The sequence below is a fragment of the Cottoperca gobio genome, chromosome 23 (assembly GCF_900634415.1).
Source record: "Cottoperca gobio chromosome 23, fCotGob3.1, whole genome shotgun sequence".
NCBI lineage: Eukaryota > Metazoa > Chordata > Actinopteri > Perciformes > Bovichtidae > Cottoperca > Cottoperca gobio.
Genome location: NC_041377.1, coordinates 1967354 through 1990028, shown reverse-complemented (window position 1 = coordinate 1990028; position 22675 = coordinate 1967354). Strand labels below are relative to the sequence as shown.

Here is a 22675-nt window from a genome sequence, read left to right as displayed (position 1 = left end):
GGCACAGCAAATCATGGCTGTGTCTTATTTCACAAATGATTGCTGACAAATATGCAGGTCCCACAGGGCTCTCGCATGCTTATGCATGGGTTGCACGTTCACCGACATTTGTTTTGATTAGTAAAATAAGTGAAAAACTTTCTTCTTGCCTTCATCTGATGTCAGCCCGTCTCTGTGACTGTTCTCGCTCCACCTATGTCTGATCTATCGTTCTCTTCCTGTTCTCTCAGAGCCTGGATGAGCTGGACGACGACGACGCAGTGGAGAAGAACAGGAAGGAGGAGGAGGAGCTGGTTCAGGCCAACACTTTCCAGAACGAAGCCATGATGGCTGACCCTGCCACCGGCCATTTAATGGTAAGACATGACAGGATGTACAGGACACACCTGTAATATCTTCTCACTTACTGTACCTCTGGTGATATCTATCCATGTGGATAGTTTTCTGAGATTTCATTCTGCACATCAAACCAATGAAAGACTCGTGTGAAGTTCTACTTTTCCCCCGCACGAGCATATTATTGTAAGATACATCGGTGCTGCCAAACAGAGGCACTGTTGCCCAGGGAGAAACCCAGAGAGCTCAGGAGCCGAGTTTCTGTGTGAAAAGCTGCAGTGATGCAAAACCCAAAGGTGTCTCTGTATTTCATCACCACTGTGAAATCAGTTGAAAGCAAAAAGAAACACCTCGCAGGTCTGAGGCCTTTTGGTTCTTGTGGTTGATCAGTGTGATTTAAGCTTGAATAATATTTAATGCAGCTACAGTTCATGGGACTTTATAGAGCGATGGATGGCAGTATCATTTCCATCACACAGCGCTCAGTGTTTCTCAGTGGAGCTCAGGTCCACGAGTTCAAAAGCCACATTCTGAGAGCCAGTGGTCGGATCTGCTTGTGTATAAGGTGTCAGTCTGATTCTTATCGGCGTGAATTAGGGAGTGTTGACGTCTACAAAATGAGTCTTTTAATCTTACCAAGCAATACTGTGCTTATTTGATAAAAGTGAACCCAAGCAGAGACAGTCTGCTCTTCCTCCAAATAAGTCCAGGAGGCATCTGTAGAGTAAATCAATTAGTAAACATGAAACCAAATGACACGCTCGTAATTTCACTCAAGAATAGTGTTTTATATTCAGTGCATTGGGTGCAATTTCAAACTCAACTTCGAATAGGCGGAGTGATTTTCAATAAGAAATTGAGGAGGAAATGAAAAGCACCCAGCTGTGTAACAACGACTAAAACCTCTACTCTATCTGCGTTTCTGTAAAACATCATCTGATTTACATGGAAATTACCATTTGAAAGAAATGTCTCTGCCACACAGTCACAACTCTTGAGGATGTAGCTTAGAGTTGCGTTCCAGATGGATCGTCTGTTATGCATCAGCGGGCTTTTTTTTTTTGTTTGGTTTTGGGCTGCAACTGCTGAGGCTGTTTACTCAAAGCGAAGGCTTGTGTATGAAATATGTACACAAACATCACACTAACGGGACGATTGTGACAGCACCTGCTGAGATGTGACCGGGGTAGGAAGTGAAAAGGTAGTCTAGTCAAGGAATAAACAAACCACAAGCGATTCGGTAGAATCCATTGTCTGCAGCTTCCCCTCTATCCCTGTAAGTGTAGTGAGAGATGCTCAACATTTGAAACAGAATATGACCATTCATGCTATCTCATGTAGACCAGATGTGGTCGTGCAGAAACTAACCATTAGATGGCTCACTGTCACTCGTATAAAACTGACATTCACGTTCTGCTGGGGGTCCTGAGCCGACTGCGAGAAATAAAGAAAAACCGAGTGCAGTGGATTTACTACAGAGCTGTCAGTTAGACATCTGTAAAGATGGAGCATCCCAAAAATGTGCCGCTCCTCTCGGGGCCCCATTTATCAACGAGAGACAGAGATTGCCATGTCAGGCCCGTTATGATATACAGCGTCCAGTCGGGCCTCTTCACTCGTATCAAGATATCTGGACAACTTTATTTTTTTAGCTCAGTTGAACTTGTGTTCAGAGCTGTAGGGCTGTTAACATCTCAAAGCGTTTCCCAACCAAAACAAGCTGTAACTCTTCTGTGTTCACTGCTGAACACATCATGGAAACTCCGCTCAGGATCTGAAATATTTGATCAGATGTTTTACATTTTGTAATAACGTGGGGACCGTGTCCCATTTGAATTTGCTTCTAGAGATGATGTGTGTGCATTTGTGCATGGACACACATTCTCCCTGTGACGGGACACGTGTGTCTGATATGTGCTGGTGAGAGAGGCCCTCTGCAGGCATGTGGTCCTGGTTATCAGGCCTTACCTCCCTCTGGTATGCAAGTATTACAAGGTGATCCAGCAGTCAGAACCATATGTAACATTCCTCGGGATCATCTGCATTTAATGTGGCGCCAGGTCCACAACAGAGCAACATGTTCCCTCTCACATGGAACACACATACTGCTAACAATCTCCATCCAGCACTGTCTTAACAAGCCTCATTTGCATTTTTAATTAGCACCTTTCAATCCACAGAATGGTGCTGATGCAGAGCATCTCGTCTGAACAGCAGGGGCATGTTCTCCACCCATCACACGGCATTTCCTGTCGGGGAAGCAGCCCACTGTGCTAACAAGAAACTCAATTTCATCTTGTTGCCTGAAACAATATTTGATCACCCTCATAACTGTTGATTCAAGATTGTTAAGGATTTCTGTTATATAAAGCAACTGAACCGCACTAATATTTATGTTTGACAGGACTGCTACCTGCAGCACTACTTAAGCTAGTTGGTGAGAATGCAAACTGCAGAGCATCTCTTCTATATCAACAGAGATTCATGTATTTGAACTTCTTCTAAATTGCTAATCGTGCGTATTTGAAGAACATCTCTCTTGAAAGACATTTGTATGTTTTCTTTTTACATATGCAAAGTGTCATGGAGTCTTCCTTACACCGTAACACACAATCTGCTCGAGTTCAGGGATAAAGTTCTTGTTTTCTTGTTGACATTTGTCTCTACAGTACGCTTAGTAGCTCTGCAGCGGGGCTTATGGGCGCTGTCAGTGCAGCTCAAGCATGATGAATAAAGTTGCACAGGCTTTGTATTGCGTGCAGTGAAGAAAGTCGCACATGAATTACGCTGACCTTGTCTCGCAGATTCGTATCCCAGACAGAAGGTGCGCAACATTGTGGTAGTAATGTGGCAAATGATGTCTGGGATGTTTTCTGTAAACACGATATGATTTCATTCTCAGAGGGATGCGGGTGATCTGTTTATCCCTTAGTAGTGTGCAATAGAAGGAATGATGGTGTGCATATAATTAAAGCCTGTTTGATACGGCACAGTTCGTCTCTCTCGCTACTTAAACATCTGATATTTTGTCTTTATGCAGGAGATGGAACCGTTCTCGCTCTTTTTGTTTTAAACGTGTGCAAATGAGGATTGGCGTAGCCTCACAACGTCTGCTGCCCGCCGTGACCTTCCCTCATATTGTTGTTTTGACTCCTATTTCAACCCTTTTCACCTGAGAAAAGAATCAATCCAGTCCACTGACCCTCGTCAGCAGGAAAACTGACTTTCAATATGACACTTGCTCATGCTGGATCTCACTAAACAGATGTAATGATGTTTTTTTGGGAAATGTGAAGCCAAGCAATTGTTTCCCACATCGTCCGGCTCCCGTTTGAAACCTGCAGACTGGCGTCCCAGGTCAATTGTGTGTTCAAAGAATCCTGTTGGTGTATTCAAGTTGTACTAGACTGTGGAGCCAAGAGAGTAAACACACATTTACATATAGACAGCCTTTTTTTTTATTTGGTCACTGTGATCTGTATTGACTGGAGGCTCTGTTAGAGGTTTACAACTGCTTTGAAAACTATATTATGCATCACATCTCAACTGAAAATGTTTTTATTATCTTCTTCTGTTTGGTATCTGAGTGATTGACTCTGTGATGGGGATGTAGCACTTCTGAAACTCATAACTGATCAACAAAGATCTTTTCATGATTTCATGATTTCCACTATGTCCTGACACTGTATAAACTAAGCTAAACAAGTTCATTTCCAAATCCTTAAATGCATCCTTAATAATCTATATCGTCTATAACCCCAGTACCCCAGTCTGGTTCTCTAAAAGGTTTTCTAAAAGTCTAACAAACCTATAATCTGTATTAAACTTAATGGGTTCAGGCCAAGTCTGAGTGCACATGTCAGGTAGCTCCATCCGTCTGCCTTCGACTAAATTCCAAGATAGTTTGTGGAAAATATTGAACAGTTATACAACTTTCAAGTCCAGCCGTGGCAGCTGTTGGATTACACAAAATCCTAGACAATTTAACTTTTCTAAAATGTCATCAAAGCGCTCTTAAATCCAGGTGTCGCTTGAAGCAGGTCAGGTGAGCAGATGATATATTATTTAGTGTGTGACCTGCTGCTGCTGCTGCTGCTGCTGCTGCTGCTGCTGCTGCAGACTGCCCTCTCACTGTCCTCCATCTTAGTAAATCTATCCAGGCTTGAACCAGGGAAGAGATGAGGGTCGGGATTTCACCCACGAGTAATGGATGATATGTCACCGAGACGGAGAGGCTGGTGCATGCTAAGAGTCGGGCACGATGCTTCCCCTCACCCGCTAAAGCCAAGTTCTGACTGATAGATTGTAGCAGAGCCAAGGCTCCTCAATCAAACCTGGGACCCTTCACTGCACAAGACCTTAGGAAAGAGGAGATGCGTATTCATCTCACACACCTCATTTTTCCAGGGAAACGCTATTTTACCCAAGGCGATTTTATTGGAGCATCACTGCTGTGTGATCTAAACAACCTTTAGATCCCACAATAATGGGAAAAGAAGATAAACATGCACCGCCATGTTGCAAAACAAGATTGCCTTCTACAACTTGGGGCTATAGTGCTCCTGTTGGTCTATTAAATGGAACAAAGCTCACCTATATATCAGCTCAGCAGCAGCGATTCACAAACGTTCACACACAACCTGAAGGCTTTCTATAAATGCGGCTCCTGATAAGTTTCTCTTATCCTGTAGAGGTGGGTTTTCTTTCTCCTTTTTGTTGGTGAATGGACACCGCCCAAGGCAGAGGAACACAACAAATGATGCCTGAAATCTCATTCTGATATCTACTGCTTTTCTGAAATTAGAGACTGCAGCACTACTCTGAGAAAATGTAAACCTGTGAGTCATTGTGTGTTGACTAAAGGCGATTCTTTCCTCTTTTTGTTCCAGGAAACCCCCAGAACTGGGAGCGGCCGCCACAAGAGGTGAGATTCACTTTATTATCCTGACACTGAGAGGGGAGTTTATCTGCTGCAGCATCACTAGCAATGTGTCAAGAGAAGGAACCGAGGCCGGGGTGAGATGAGTCATTAATTAGGACAGCAGATTCCCTCTGAAAGGGTCCGAGGGCCTTTCCCTGGTGTGTCACTGTTTATCCCCCTGCTGCTCTTTTCATGCTTTTATGGGTCAGGAAAGATGCATGTTGAGGACTGTTCCGAACAGTAGTTGACAGGAAACCATCTGGGCCTTGGACACTTTGCTCAGTGCTCACCGCTGTAGCTGGCACGGCGTGCTACAAATATATCATTTGCTTTGAAAGGTATGGAGTCCAAAATATGTGGTTCGTTTCAGTCGAGATTGATTTACAAGATTGCCCTTGATGAGAACATTTTGAACTTCAAAAGGTTCTTCTGTGCAGATATCTTTCTTTTCATTTCATACAATTTACTGTAGAAGTTTTGGCACCGGTATTTTAGTCAAAATTGATCGTTAGATAAATCCTCGAAACGCAGCCTGGAACACCCAATCCCCTCTACAAGTGGAGAAGGTCTTTGGGAACATCTGTGTTTGTATTTATTTTTTTGCTTTATTTGCAACCACATGGTGAAGTTGTGGCCAGCCCCCAACAGCCAGGTTCACCACCTGACATTCAATCTGGTCATGTAATTATGGCTGCTGCTCTCATCAGCTGGCCTAGCTTCACTTGCACGCTCCGCAGCTCTGCAACCCGCCAGGTGGGCCGAGCAGCAGAAGAAGAATGGCTGATGGAGCAACTTTATAGATATGTGTGTCTCTCCAATTCATTCTCTTCCTTCAACCCTCTCCCGTCTCAGTCTCTTTATCTCGAGATTCAACCTATATTCATCTCTACAGTTTGATCCTGCGTTTAAAACGCTGCTATTATGCAGCCCTGACACATTATTTATTTTACCAGGAAGTCCCATTGAGATCAAAAAGAGAGACCTGTCAGCTGTACAATTATCACAAAGCACTAAATTAACAACATTTTATACAAAAAATCACAATAAAACCGACGGCTGTTTAACACAGTGGGCTCTCGAGAGAAACAACCAGCTGCCTCCATCACCACATTCTTTATGTTGCCCTTAAACTCATTAATCCATCTGTATGAGCCCACCAATGCTGTTCCCTGTTAAATATCCAGCATTTAATACTGTCTAACCTTTGTGCAGGTGAATATGATGGAACTCATTAGCTTATGTAGCTTTTTTTTCGGCGTCTGAAGCTCCTTCTACCTTTTTTTTTTAAATGAGTAAACAAAACGACGTACCAATTATAGATCACCTTGAGTAGTTCAGGGGGCGTGGGAGATTGGAGCATTCAAAACCAAAACACAGCCGGGCCAGCTCTGCCTTCTTATGATCATTGATGATAAGCTTGAAACATCACCTGCCCCCCACCTACAAATGATGGTCAGTTTGTGCAAAAGCACACAGAGATATTTCTGAACGACTCGTTGTTTTCTTGCTGTTTGGGGGAATGGCATCAGGGCGAGGCGGCTTGTTAATCAGATGTTTGAGTACTGTGTGTTGTGGTTTTCAATGTAGTTCGTGACAAATTGACACTTGAGTTTGAAAGAGACGTTGCTATACCTCTGGCTGCTGCTGTTATTGGCTCCTGCTTTCTCCTTCCCTCCTGCCGAGGCTCCCGAGAGTGCCTGATTGACTCAGCCTCTCTCTCCCCCAGACCTCACGCCGCAGGGCGCTAATGGGCCACGGTGTGATATTTAGTATCGAGGCCACGGATGTTTAGGCTCAGCTTCAACACCCGCCGAGTGTGTTCTGTTTGCGTGTGTGCAACCAGGGAGATATTTCTTGAAATACGATGACATGCGTGTCGTTGTTTTTGTGAAAGGAGTAGCCTTGAAGACCTTTTCTTATAAATAAGATGTTGGTTCTGTAAATGTCAAGGTCCAGTAAACATGCTCTGGTATTAGAAGTGGCACAGAGCAAAGCAGCTGAAACTCTGCGTCTCTAGTGAGTAGTCTTTACAGTTTTTAACCATATTGTCCACTAGTGCTTTACTGAGTTACAAGTACTTTGTGAAGTAGTCTAATAATGGGAACATCACATTTGGCAGATTCTGAAAAGAGTGCAGATGGTACAAAAGAGTTATATTTGTCCTTTGTCTTGCCAGCAGCTCTCCTGTCTGTTTCAGCTGTAGAAATATGCAGACAGCCCCCTTCAGACAAGTCAGTGAAGCCTACAGACAGACACAGAATAATCTGATTCCCAGGGAGGTTCTGTAAACCTGGCACAACCTGTTCCTACCGGTGGAGCGGGAGTTGTTGTAGTCTGGTGTCGGGTGCAGAGCCAGCCCCTCATTCCAAGTTTCCACGTCTGAAAGAAGGTCAGCAAGAACATAAACTTCACATGAATATTCGTTCCCAGCTGCCCCGGCATCCGTCTCGAAGTAGCGACAAGGTGAAGAGGAGACGAGGTTAATGTTCTGCTCGAGCTGCATACAGAAACCCTTTTCTTCTCCTCCCCAGCTTAAGTGCCATTCTTGAGCCTATTTGAAGTTGTAATATGTAAATTGTTTCTTAATCAGAATCCTTTTTACACATAAGTTGCAAATCCTTGACGGCCTTTTCTCCTTTAATGGAATAAAAGGCAGAGGGTTGTTAATAATGCGCGCCTAATTGAAAGGGCTACGCGCACAACATATTCCCACCTGTTCTTTTGATGGCGGATGTGTCATCCCATTGAAGGCTAATAATGTGGGTATGATTCATACCTTGAATACAGTATTGGAACACTTTGAATAGTGCAAAATTGCCCCGCAATATTCACTTCAATGCCATGTTTCCAACGTGCGTTTTGTGTTCGTAGCGGCGCTGCAGGGCCGGGATCTGAGGAAGAGGTGGGCGGGAACAGCAGACAACGACACAACCGCCACGGCAGAGATGGGACCTTGGAGAAAAGGATGGAGGAGCTGGAGAAGGTACGTTCCTGCCAAGAGCTGGATGAGAAGATCAACTCTCTTACTCGTGTCGTTGAGTTAACTTCTGAGCGAAAGCCAGGAGGGAGATTGAATTAGTTTAGCATAACGACTAACGACATATCATTATCTCCCTGCTTTCAGGTCTAACAGTTGTGTGCTTCACATGTGTTGGATTATTAATGCTATTTTAAATATATATTAATAACATTTCAACACATTACATGCAAAAATAGGCCTAAGAAAGTAACATTTAAGAATATAGACTCGGTATTAAAAAATGAAATCCTCTAAATGCACAGAAACAACACTGAGGACATGAGCACGGTGTCCTCTGTGTTCGCTACCGGCCTGCACCAAAACACACACAGGATTTCTTCTTCTCATGTTCTGTCTTGTGGCGTTAACACATTCTCCCGTGTGCTCACTGTGCGCCCGTCGAGAGGTGTCAGTTACACCCTTGAAATAGGATGTTCTGGAGAAATATCAGCCAGTGTGAGGAAGCTGAGTTCCTCTGGGTTTTTCCTTCCTCCAACATACACCTGTGTGCGGCCCGAAGCGACATTGAGACGAATCGCCGCGGAAATGTAAAGTCATGGAGGAAGGATCCGCATTATATGCTATAACTTCCAAATCCTATCAAGTTTTCACTGCTGCCGGAGTTTTAGAAGTTCATCCACGACTCTTTTGGCCCACTGAAGCTTCTGCAGCTGCACTTTGATCAGATGGATTTTCCCTTTGAGACCTTTTGATCGGTTACCAGGTTGTGATTTAATGGCTGACAACTGCGGCTCAGCACTGGCGCACAAATCCTCCTCGGTGTTGTTGAAGCGATGACCTTTTACGGCGCAGATATGTCTTTCCCTCCCAGACCGCTCTAATCAGACACTCAACCCCCCCTCACTGCAGAAACTCGACTCGAAATCAAATGTCACCTGGGTGGATTTTGGGGAAAAATAAGTTTTTTAAAGTAAACACTGCGTTGACCTCAGTGACTTCAGCGTGAGGTATTTCTCTCCGTTAAACGACTTGAAACACTGAGACTTTCTCTCCTGAGACATTATCGAAACGTCTAATAGAGATTTGGCCTGCGACACTATTGTTGGTTTGAAAAGGTACGAGAGCTGTATGTTCAAAGACTTCAAAGCTGCAGTTATCTATAGTACCTTTCAAAAACAACACCGGATGAAGAGCGCTGAGCGTATCTACGTCGGCCTGCATTAACGCTCTGTACTGTACCTGCCTGATTGGTTTCTATGGAAACAGTTTCATTCTCATCTGGAAAATGGAAATCCTGGTCTAATCTTCATTTCCATCATAAGCAGTTTCAACGCTGTTAACACCTCTGTGTTAACGCCTCTGTGTTTAACAGCGTACAAAGGAACATTATCCGTATCCAGGCAGACGGGAACACATTGAACCAAGTGCAACTTGAAAGGAACTATTAAAGCATCTTTCACAATGTGTTCCGTTGATTATTACACATTGTTGAATTTAGAAATCGAACGATTGTATATATATAACATGCTGACTAAGTCTTAGCGCCTTTTTAAAACCAGAATGTGCTTTCAATCAAGTAAAGTCATGCAACAGATGAATTAACAGGTTTGGCACATCTAAGGCTTTCCACTGCCGGACAGTCGTGCGGTTAAAGTTACTTTCATTGTCTCCCGTTGGATGCAATTGTCTTGATTTTAGAGAATTGCTGCGTCCAAAGCAAACATCTCAACAAACACACATTACATACGAACACACATGTAAACAGTCCTTCTTAGTAGCTACTTCCTGTTGCTCCTCCAGGGGAATCTCAAGGCTTTCCCAGGCCAGATGGAGATGTCACTCCACAGTCCGGTGTTCAAAGCTCCTGAACTTTATCCTCTTAATACGATGGTTCATAACGCCACAACACTGCGTGTGTGTTTCCAGGAGCTGGCCAGAGAGCGCCAGGAGACCGACCGGCTGCTGAAGGCCCACCAGGACAAAGACGACCTCATCGGGAAGCTGAAGGAGGAAATTGACTTGCTGAACCGAGTGAGTCCAGCCTACGTAATTTTCTACTCTGTCTGTTATTTTGAGCGCTCCTTTGTGTTTTCATGTGTGGGTGGCTTGTGTGGGCTGTAAATCATCATCTGGCATTTTAGTGGAGTTGTGTATAATATCTGTGTGTTTCTCTACACCGAGTTGTCTGCAAACCTTTATGTTTGGATCTACACACTTGTTACAAGATGACAGCAATACGTTTACGCGTTGCATGTGCAAGTTGCATTATAAGTTCTGATGATGTCAGCGTCTAAAGTTAATGTCTTATTGATTTCTCCACCAAAAGCACATTTGCTTGGCTGGTGGATTAGAATCTCAGTTGTGATTGTATGTCTCAAGCAAATGTTTAATTAGCCGCTGTTTAATAATCCTCCTTTGCTCCGGTCATAACCACTACGGTCGATAGACTTCTCCGCTTGTCGTTTGGAAGTCATTCTTCTCAAATGATCGACATACGAAGAACAGGTGAGACTTGGTTGTGGCTCTTCTTAAAGGAGCGTGTTAGACAGTGATAATAACGCCCCCTCACTTAGTGCCATGGAGTACTGTCGCAGCCGTCACACTGGGAGCGTTTAACACTGACGTGAACCCACTAGCAGAGGTCCTTTGTGTTTTTACTTTGGTTTGGCCTCCCAGGTCGGGGCCCTGTTACGTCCTCACTCTGCGGTCAGGGTTTGAAAGGTCGGGGGATCCTCCTGTGCGCTGATGTCTCTTAATATTCAGCCGGCGGCGTGAAACCTCCCCGAACCCTCACCTCCCTCACCTCCCTCCCTCCAGACTGTCAACAAACTCTGTTTCTGGGTCAAAGAGACTGGTGGTAAAATACCTTTGTGTTTTTTTGGCATCTCTGAAGGGAAACGCAGCAGCAGACGTCAAAGACTTTCATGTCTCAAAGGTTCAGAAAACAGCAAGTAGTGGAATGATTGTTGCTTGGTGATTATCACCAGTCTTTAGTCGTCATGACACAAACTACACAACCCCTCTGCAAACACTAAGAGTGCAATATTGTGTCCCGCTGATAGCATCACATGGACAGGAAGCCGGTCATAAGAGAAGGCCTTTATGTAAGGACGGTCAACGTGCTGATAGCCATCAGAAATGTCCCTGAGAGGCTCCCGCAAGGCCTGATGGGAAAGCAGGAGATAACAGCTGATCCAGTCTGCCGTCTCTGCAGAGGAAGATTGAACCCTCACTGTCGAAGTTTATTTGGTAGAGAAAGAAAAGATAAAGCTCAGCTCCTCTCGGTATACTTTGAAGAGAACAGTTGCTCAGAACCCTGTAAGCACAGACATCAGTGCTGCAGCTGATCTTCCATCGAACGATGAAGCAACTTGTTCATTTGATATTTTCAAAGGTTAAAGGGATAGTTCTGGACTTCTTGAAGTTGTGTTGTTTGAGGTATTTGTCTACAGTCAAAGTATAACCAGACGTGTGTGCAGAAAGTACTCACCTGTCCGCCCCTTCCCACAGGACCTGGATGACATTGAAGATGAGAACGAGCAACTCAAACAGGAGAACAAGACTCTGCTGAAGGTGGTGGGTCAGCTGACGAGGTAGAAGCCGACACACACTTCCCCCGATGAACGGAGCGTCTCTGCTCTCTGGTCAAGTCCAGCAGCCTGTAATGTGTCTCTGTGTGTTAGAGGAGAAACTGTAAAGTAGTCGAGCCTTACAGCCTTAAACGCATCCCGTTGGTGGTGAGGGTCTCATGGGGGTTGTCTGTCATCGTATACATATTTAATGTAAATGTATTGTATATAGGCCATTTAGGTTGTTCATGTTTTTGGGGGGGATTTTTTTTTTAAAGAAGGACGTAAAAGGCAAAAGTAAAATGAATGTATGTGCTGCACAAACAAGTGCACGCAGCCGTCACCCAGGTAAATAACAATAAAGCAAGAATCAGTGACCGTGTGACGACGGAGCTCCTGTCGAGGAACTCTTGGACCAAATTCAACATAATTGCTGCGACAGTCCCGTCAGCCGTCAGTGGGCAGAGCGCCTCGCAACGCACGTGGGGGTAAAAGAGTGAAAGCCCGGTGCTTTAGGGTCCAACATTAGTGCCAGAGTTACTTCCTTGCAATCATTTCTTCTTACAGTCGAATGCAATCATCTACAACCCTCAATAAAGAAAAGTTTTAACGATAAAGGTAAATAAAGTGAGACTAATATGAATTATATGCTGAACGCATTTCAACGCTAGCATCTGAGTATTATACTTGTCCTGAGGGGGAAACTCCTCTCCCAGTATATACATGTGGATTCTTTTATTTTTATTTTTAAGCTCTCTGTAATTTGTTTACAAGTTATGTCTTTGCAATATTTGATAGATGTCCTGCTCTGTTTATGGCATCTAAGATGTGTGGAGTGAGCTACAGTGCATTTCTTTGCGTATGATAACCAAATGAACTGAAGGAAGAAAACTATTTGAAATGCATCTTTGTGTGTTTACTCGAGGGAACAGGCTTGGCTGGTAGTGGAGATTTACTTCCTGTATTTAGATCATGAAAATAATCTATAGGTGTTAGATAGCTCCGCATACAGTCACGTGTTATCGGGGGTTAAAGGTAATCCCCCTCGGCAGACAGACGTCAGACACCGATCTCTCTTTCCATGACATTATGCATGTACAGAAGATTAAGTCATTTAATAAAAGTTTGATTATCTCTCTCCTCAGTCGACTCGCTTCTGTTCATTAAGACTAATTTGATGTGATGATACCATGCCACTGAGTCGGTAATGCAATGTGACGGTGGCGGGGGGCTCACTTCCTCCTGCCGAACACTCACACACACACACATTCATGATGATTCAACATGCCAATCACCAACCTGACTGCATAGAAGCCACCACCCTGGGACAAGAAACCCCCCCCCACAGAACCTCTATTACGCTGTCATCTCGTGTCGTGGGAAGAAAGGATTTAAATGATCGCACTACTCTTGATGAAGATGATCAATCATAAAAGAAGTGTGGCTGTTAATATCCTGGCCGCGCCCCTGAACGCTCGATGACGTTGCAGTTTTCTGAGAGCCACATGTGTTTGATATGACTTCATGATGTGGTACCTCCCTCCTGTCAACCGCAACGTTGTTTCTCTAACATGCCTCGTAAAGACGATCATGTGTCCAGATGTAGTTGGTTTGTATGTGCGGCTGTGAACAGACTCGTCTTCCTCCACGCGGTGCATTAGATCGTGAGAGGCTGATAGTCGGGGCAGAGATGAGAGGCAGGTCTTATCTTGTTCTCGTAGAAACCCAGCCATATTTCATTATCGGCTGGTTTCGTGCTCTTGATTCTCCGACCAATCTCCTCCATCTCCAGGGTCCCTGGTGCGGGGAAGCACTCATCTACACAGAGGAAGGCAGGGGGGTCAGGATGCCAGAAAGAGTGAGAGCGGATGGGTGGAAAAGATACTGGACATATTTGTGCAATTTCCGTCTGGTCTACTTTATCACAGCAGCCTGAAAATGTCTCGTGACTACCCAAGCGCCTTTTATACCTCATTATCTCAAAACGAAGTGATATCTGAGGTGACACTTTAAAGCCAAACCCAAATTGAAGTGTCCGTGGAGATGGGAAATGATTGCGTTCTGGACCCACTACCTAATGTCACACTGTACTTCCAGCGCATTCTCTTTCAAGTAAGGGAGATTCCTCCCTCTCGCCCACTATGAAAGTGCCTTTCCAAATCCCGCTTGCAAGAGCCAGACGTTGTTTTTGAAGACAAACAGCGTCGAAGCCGTAACTGCAATAACAAGACTTCAGACGCCCCCGCGTGCACTTCTCTCAACACCTGGACTACATGTGAAGCTGCCCTTTGATGAAATGCTCTGTAAAAGTCAATGGCATACTACCACAGTTCACAATATGAGAGGACTCTACTAATGGCACTACAAAGGCGTGACATTTACCAAATGGCATAACTTAACTCGTCAGAGGAATTATTGAAGAAGAGGAGGATTAATGACCGGCGAAGAAGCAGCTGGATAATGAAACCGCTTGTTTAAATGTGGTGAAATCGCCTTTTAAAAATCAAAATAAATGGTAATAATTGAATTTAAAAGGCTTTATTCCATATTCAGCCCATTTAGAAGACATTTTATCACTTTTTGACGAGAGATTATTACTTTATCCGGCAGCTATTACATTTATCAGCTGCTATAAAACATATCCGAACACTCTCCATCTGGACCGTTTTCACCGCAGCTGTCACCTCAATATCACTCTCTCGCCAAAATGACTTCTGTCTACCCCTCATAACCCATTATCCTAAAAACAGAGATCTATTTGAGACGGCACTACAAACCCATATCCTGCTCTGCCCTTTGAGCCTGTTGGCTGGTGTCTCCATTAGTCTGGCTTCTAAAACTTTGTTTTCATCTAATGTTTGTATATAGTTGTGGAGTATAAAACATTCTCACCTTCAGAAATCTAATCTGCCAGTAAAATGTGTGTAATTATCCAGAAACACACTTTGATTTGGACTTTAATATTCATGAGGAAGCTCCGCAGGCTGCAGAATCAACACAAAGCTCCTCCGTGTGCAGGGAGCCTCCACCTCGACGTCTTCCTGCAGAAGGCTGTCCAACAGTCCTGCACTCGTGTGTTGCTTTGCCTCGAGTTTGAGGTAATATAAATGTGTGTTAAATGTCTGATTCCAGATGGTGTGTGTTATTCACACGTTGAACTAAAATATGTGACCTAAAAATGACAACAAGTGTTGGCTTTTGTGCGTTGGATCGGAGGCAAACTTTGTACAAAAATAGATGAGGTACTTTTTCTCTTTCTTTAAAGCCGTCGTCTCCGATCTCTCACCTCTGAGACAAATGAAATGCTGTAAATGCCAAATCTACAATCTGATTAGCATCGGCCTCGCAGGGACGAGGTATTCAGTTTAAGCAAAGTACACCAGCTGCACAACAGACCTGTTTGTTGTACACACACACACACACACACACACACACACACACACACACACACACACACACACACACACACACACACACACACACACACACACTACAGCAGAGGATGACAGACTTGAGTGGCTTGTTTCTCTTTTGGTAATTAAGTACTCTGTTCCCGAAGATCTCTTGCCATGGCAACGGGATACGACGTGCGTGTATCCTAATCAATCTTATTGTCCAATCACCTCCATCCAAGAGAGTGAGGACCCCCCTCCACACACACACACACACACCTCCTCTTCCTTTAAACACCCACTGACACACACACACACACACACACACATCCAGAATTGATATAAAACCATCACACTGTGCACAAAATGCCAAAGTATCGACTGGCGGATGGATGACTCAGACTTACTATAACTGTGATGACAAAGTGCTGCTCTACATTTGCCACCCACAGGCTGCTAATGGTTGCTGGAAACATTATCGATGCTTTATCTTTTCCCATGCACTGCCGTCCTTTATTTGAACCGGCGCGATGATAAACAAGCATTTGTTTCTCCAGAAACTAACTCAGCCAGCGAGGCATCCCGAAGGAGGTGGGAGAGATTCCCTCCCAGCATGCCTCACTTCCTCCAGTGGGTGGCAGTGTCCCCAGTCTGCAGCCCATCAGTGTGATACCAAGAGGCTCTGATGTGGCTTTGTGTGCTCAGTGACCGTCGGTGACTAGCAACACCTTCATACTGTAGTAGAGAGGCAGAGGATGCATCAGCGGTGTGCGATGGACTGTGCACGTGTGTATAGCTCAAGCTAATTTGTCCAAACTGACTTTAGGTGTTGCAAATGTTCTTGGATACTTGGAACGTTGCTAGCTTGGTTGTAAAGCAGTTTGTTTGGTATCCAGTTCCAAATCCCCCAAAATCCTGCAGCGACTTCTCAGTGATGATGCACTTCCTGTATTAAATATTGAATGAGTGTTACACAACACCCTGCGTGCTCCTCATGTAGCGATAGATTCATGGTGGTACCACCCCCCTTTGACGGGTCTTGAGTTTATTTTATTGACGAAGGTAATCGGGTTGCACAAGCTGCAGAGACGCCGCTCTGTTTCCATCATTTGTTTGCTCATTCATTTTAATAAACCCAAACCTCCAGAGAGGGAGCATGTGGATCTGAATGTTGTTGATGACTCACAAAGTCCATGCCAAGCAGAATAGGAGGCGGCTCTGGGGATCATCAACAGCCTCTGAAGGTCACTCTACGCTGTTACCATGACAGCGCCGGCCTCCCTCGGAGAACTTGTGAGCAGTTTGTTTTTGTGTTGTTGCGTGATTTAGGAGGGTACTACGTCGGGATGTGTGCGACAACAACAACTGCTCGGCATGTACTCCTCCTCCTCCTCAGCACTACCCCGTCAGCAGGGGAGAGGCAGAGGTGCTTGTTCAGCCCTGAGCAGAGTCTCATTCTGAGCTCTCCCCTGGGAAGGCCACACACACACACACTCACACACACACACACACAGACGTACACACACACAGCCGGTTAACTACAAATCAAAAATAATCTTTAGTGTGAATCCTGGCCGTGCGTAGAAGCAAAGTGGACGAAACAGACGGTGTCCTGCGATATGTAAACAAAGTGTGAATAGTGTACAGACGGGTAAGACAGACACGTACACTCATCATCCATCTGTCACCTACTCTTACTGCTGTCAGCCACTAAAACGCTGCCGTCTCCGTCCTCTTTGTCCTTCCATTCATATGTCAGCCACCACCACCCACGGCTACCCGCACTATCTATGGAAAAATGTGTGTTGGCAGGCGGCACACAGGTGGTTACTAGCTGAGTAGGAGTGTGGAGTTCATCCATATATGCATGATCATTCCCACTGGGGAGCCTAATTCATAGGAAGTCCTAACAAGGCAATTATCCTTGTTAGGTTTCATTTGACTCCAGCTGAATGAGCACCGTCCTGGAGGGTTTGGACCCTCTTTGCCTGGAACCCTCGCCTCAACACTTGTCGCTGGGCGATCCTGGGAACCGTGGTTCCTACATTTGAAGTGTGGCGAGGGAGATGGGGAACGTATTAAACCTGGAGAAAATGTTTTACATGTTGTCAACGAGAGAGGAAATGTGGCAACCTTTCAATAAACTAATCTGTGCTGTTCTGTGTGTGTGTGTGTGTGTGTGTGTGTGTGTGTGTGTGTGTGTGTGTGTGTGTGTGTGTGTGTGTGTGTGTGTGTGTGTGTGTGTGTGTGTGTCATTTACTATGAGAACAATAAACAAGATAAAGACAACTCTTGGTGTTCACAACTCTTGCTGCCACCTTGTACAGCTTTAATACCAACTGTCTAAATGCCTTCTTTTAAAATAACAGTGTGTGTGTGTGTGTGTGTGTGTGTGTGTGTGTGTGTGTGTGTGTGTGTGTGTGTGTGTGTGTGTGTCCAATACTTCGCTGTGATCCTCTTTCCCTTTTTCTATCTTTTGAGTTGCTTCACTGGAGCATATACGACACACACATTCAGACACGCTATGCTGAGAGGGGCCTGCAGGAGCATCACGGGCAGGTGACACATGGCTGAAAAGGTCGTTCTCCACGTGGTGCTACCCATGATCCCATAATAACAGGAATCTTCCACTGGGTGCATGATGGTACTGTATAGATCCAGGAAAAGCCCTATCTGGCTGGGATGAAGTGGCATTCAGGAAGATATGTGAAAGATTGACCTTCAGCACAAAGAAAAGCAAGACAGTGAGCTCCCACCAACATCCTTGTATTGTCTGTCTTATCGTACGACAGCCTGCACGTTAAGATTGTTTTTATCGGACCGTGACAGGATCTTGATGTATTCTAAAATATCTGGCTGTCACATCAGATGGTAAAATCGCTGCCAGTCCACGAGAGACCTCAGTAACTTTGGCATCCATCACCCTGACAAAGGTCATCTTGAATGTGGCATATGGAAAGCAGGAGACAGAGAGGGAGCAAGGATGGACCGGAGCAGCATATCTTTATACTCGGTGTTTACATAATGGCCGGCTGTAAGGGGGGAAAGGGTTGTGAAACAGCAGTGTTGATGGTTTTGAAACTCCTCTCCAAAGCCATTAGTGATTAGATAAAGAGTGCAGATGGACTTGTAATGATGCTCTCTTGCATGTTCTCTCTCTCTCTTTATCTCTCACCTCAGCCAGATGAAAGAGCGAGAGCCTCGCACGGCCGTTTCTGTGGACATTAATTTACTCGTACCGGCACTGTATGGCCACTCCACCTCATGCAGATGCACCTGTCTGCTTTCATCACTGGTGATTGGTGAGAAATAGGAACTTGAATAATATAAGGGTGTTTAATGGTGTGTTGCCAGAGCTAGTTTGGGGACTTGGTATGTTGCCAGATTTGAATGACAACAAGTAATTACAGTCCTCACTTATAGAAGCAGATGTAAATAGTAATGTGAATAAATAAATAACTATATTACATGTATCAGTCACTGTGTGTTGAGCCTCAATTCTACAGTTTTACTCTACTACTTTAATGTAATAACTGTAATTACTTTGCTGATTGAGATTAATAACACAACATATAAATAGAAAGTAAATCATACATTGACAAGCTACCCAGCAGTAGCGGTAAAGTCATTCAAATGAGCCCCCCCCTTTACCAGCTACAACTTTAAATGTTTCAATAATTATAGTCCAATAACATATAATACATAATACATTATGTCGCCAAAATAGTACAAAGAGTAGCCGAAATGGTCACAAACTGCCCATCACCCACCTGCTACAATAAAAAGTAGTGGATTTGAATAAATCTAACGCACCCATTTCCTACTGATGAGGCGTTTTTAGCAGCTGGGTTATTTCTTCCGCCATGTTTTTGTTTCTGGATTTGAGTTGTTTATTTTGAATATATTGCATATAATAAGGACTGCTAAAAGTCTGAAGAGAAGAGTATGCTCTTGGGATAGTGACGCCGTTCCCTTCCCTCAAGGATCCACATACCAAGAAAGGCTCTGTAATATTCCTTATTATTGTTTGCATGAAAGTTGCATATCAAACGTGCATATTATGACATTATAGCCCTATGGACACTTCTCCCAAATGTCCAACGAGCTGTTAATGTAGAAAGGCAGCTGGATGCTTGCCAAGAGGACATGTCTTTGCTCAGCCATACCACAGACAATTCCCTGATCCTTCAGAAGATGAGAGAAACCTTTCAGCACCGTCAGACGCGTGTTAATGACCCAAGCAGAGGTGTTGATATCCTCTCCACCCTCCCAAGATTCCTGGATACCAAAGGATTGGTAAGTTTGGAATTAAATGTTTACAATGGCTTCATTTCCTGTAGTAGTAACAGTAATATCTTCTTTAGTAAAGGTGCATCAAGACTTCCCCCTCCTGTTTGATCACTGAAACATCCTCCAGGCTCCTTCAGAAATGGGATTCTTCAGTCCAAATGTCATAAAAGAGGCAAAGCGGCTCACTTCAACACCCAGAGTTGCGTCGCTTGTTGCTGAGAGTCCCACAGGAAGTGAGTTGTATTTGTTTAGCTTGTTTAAAGCACTTGCCATATCTCCAAAAAGACTTAGTCTTTCATCAGGTAATTATATTATTAAGGTGATTATAATTATATAAGTGATTCTTAGCCACGTGTTGCTAAAAAGTGAATGAAATTGAAATGAAGTCTTCACAAGCGTTCCCATCTTGCACTAGGGTTAAGAAGATGTTTGAATAACTGATCACTTCTATGATGTAGTTTTCTCTGTGGCTGCACATTATTCTTGTGTGTAATGTTAGGTTTCTTTATCTCAGCCCTAGTCATGCTGCAGTTTGGAGGAGCATCTCCGCAACCAGCAGGGTCGGCAGCCGTACCTCCTCGCTGTTGGGGCGTCAGAAGAGCAGGATTGACCCAAGGCCGTAGTCTTAGTAGTGTTTGATTGAGAGGAATGATTCTCAAACAGTATACAGTGAGGAAGATCCCAAAGTGATCCTTCGTGGAAAAAATATGTTTGATCTGCATTACAAATGTCTCCAAGACAACCCACAATGGAACTCCTTGTATGGTTTGACTTCTAACGACTTCTACACTTAACTCATTGAAGTATTTCCATGTTTGAAATAATTACTGTTTGGTGACATTATTCCTGCAGGAAACAAAACTGGAATGTGTTACTGTTGTTACTTAAAATAATGAACATGGTTGTGTCACTTTTTCTCACTCTAGGTACGACAATATGTTTAAAGCATTTCATTGTTGACCACCACAAACTATTTAAGCACTTGTATCCACATAGAAACTTGCTACCTAAGCATCATTGTATGACCCACTGTATATGTGGTCTATGAGGTTTGAAGCCAAAGACAAGATGTTTAAAGATTAATTCAAAAACATAACAAAATCACTTGCTAAAAAGCATTGTGCATCTTTGATTGGTCAAACGTGTTTAGCTGTAACTGAGCAATGAGCGACGCAACGGCTGATTGTATATATATTATATATATATACACATACATATTATATATATACGTAGATATAAATATATGTATGTATATATATTATGTATGTATATATATATATATATATATATATACAATATATATATATATATATATATATATATATATATATATATATATATATATATATATATATATATATATATATATATATATATATATATATATATATATATATATATATATATTATATATATATATATCATATATATATATATATACATATATATATATATACATATACATATATACATATATATATATATATATATATATACATATATATATATATACATATACATATATATATATATACATATACATATATATATATACATATATATATATATACATATATATATATACATATATATACATATATATATATATATATATATATATATATATATATATATACATATATATATATATATATATATATATGTACGTATATACATATACACATATACATGGCGCTTGTATATACATACACATACACAAAAGCACGAGTTTTGCCCGACTCTGCTTTTAATAAATAAGGGAAGGTCTCCTCACATTTGTTTTAACTTGTTTAACTTGTTTGGCAGGTACAACTGCGTCTCCATCTATCTCCCGTTCACTGTGACTCCCATCATATGTTCTCGTCTTCTTCTTCTTCTTCTTCTTCTTCTTCTTCTTCTGTGTTATTGTTCCTGTTTTCTTCTTCTGCGTGTTTACTGGCGGATAACGTTTTTCAGCTAAAGTTAAACATAATACTGCCCCCTGCTGTACCGGAGGACACTTTACCACTGTACACTTTCTTTTTTAATTAGGCCTATTTTATTTTTGAAAGGTTAAAAATACGGGATAATTACGGGAACATATTTAAACGGGATAATCGCGGGAAAAACGGGAGGGTTGACAGGTATGTGCTACACTCGTCAGTTGACGTAGAGTTGGCTAGCTAACAAGCTAATTTACGTCAACTGTCAATGGCGCCACTTGAAGCCAGATGCTGTTATCGTCTTCCCAAAATATGTATTAAGATGCCAACTGCTTCTCAACACCAAGGTAAGAATATGTAGTGATGTATCTAACTGATCTAACCCTGCTGCCATTCATTATATCATAATAATATCACTATCATTATATTATAACGCAAGTATTGCTCAAATAATAGATTTACACATTTATTATACAGTCATGTTATACATTGATATAAATGGATTACATGGAGAAAAAAATCATTGTTTACAGTTATTCTCAAGAATTTACTGGTGCAAATTACACTATATCAAAGATCACATGCCTGTTTTACACCCTTTCACCATCAGGAGGTTTTGTTTGCCAGCTAACGTTAGCTTAAATGCTATCTACATACAGTAAATACCGTATTTACATTGATGACCTACTTATTTGTAGTGGCTGAGTTCTTACTCTTTTTGCTTGTTGCATGTGGCTCATAATGTGATGCTTTCATGATGTTTATTATATGTACTTTAAGGCCCTGTCACACATATCGTATGGCGGAAACGTATACAAAAAAATTGGAAAAGTGACGTATACAGATACGCATGTCTAACCTATTGATAGCGTATCACTTACTTACCCAACGTGTGCTTCATAAGTTATGCAGCCGTTACACATAAGTTACGTTACGTTAGACATACGTGAATACTGAATACGTATGTGAATACAATACGTGAATACCTACATGAATACAGTACGTGAGTACGTTAGAGGAACGTTAGATAGAGGCTACGTCGGCTGACGGATGAACCCTACAGCTAACTTATTGATAACGAGTGGATAACCTATTCCTACCTGATGTTAAGCTTATGCCTGATGGACTAACTTATTAAACGTGTTTCTACAGTACAGCTAGCGTTCAGCTAGCGTTTCGGGAGCTTATTGGGGTTTGAATATAGTATGTAGGGTCCCTGTGAGGAGCTCATCCTCACTTCTTCACAGCACGTCTTGATGAATACA

The 22675-nt window shown here is 42.9% G+C and overlaps 1 protein-coding gene across 1 annotated transcript in view; it reads left to right on the top strand.

Annotated features, from left to right (window-relative positions):
* The window catches only part of pawr (PRKC, apoptosis, WT1, regulator), a 46148-nt gene extending 33198 nt beyond the window's left edge, over positions 1-12950 (top strand). The window contains exons 3-7 of the mRNA XM_029462450.1: positions 231-356; positions 5226-5260; positions 8129-8240; positions 10164-10268; positions 11748-12950. Coding sequence (XP_029318310.1) covers positions 231-356; positions 5226-5260; positions 8129-8240; positions 10164-10268; positions 11748-11834 — 465 coding nt within the window. The 3' untranslated portion in view covers positions 11835-12950. The remainder of the gene's footprint in view (positions 1-230; positions 357-5225; positions 5261-8128; positions 8241-10163; positions 10269-11747) is intronic.
* Positions 12951-22675: the final 9725 nt, after the last annotated feature.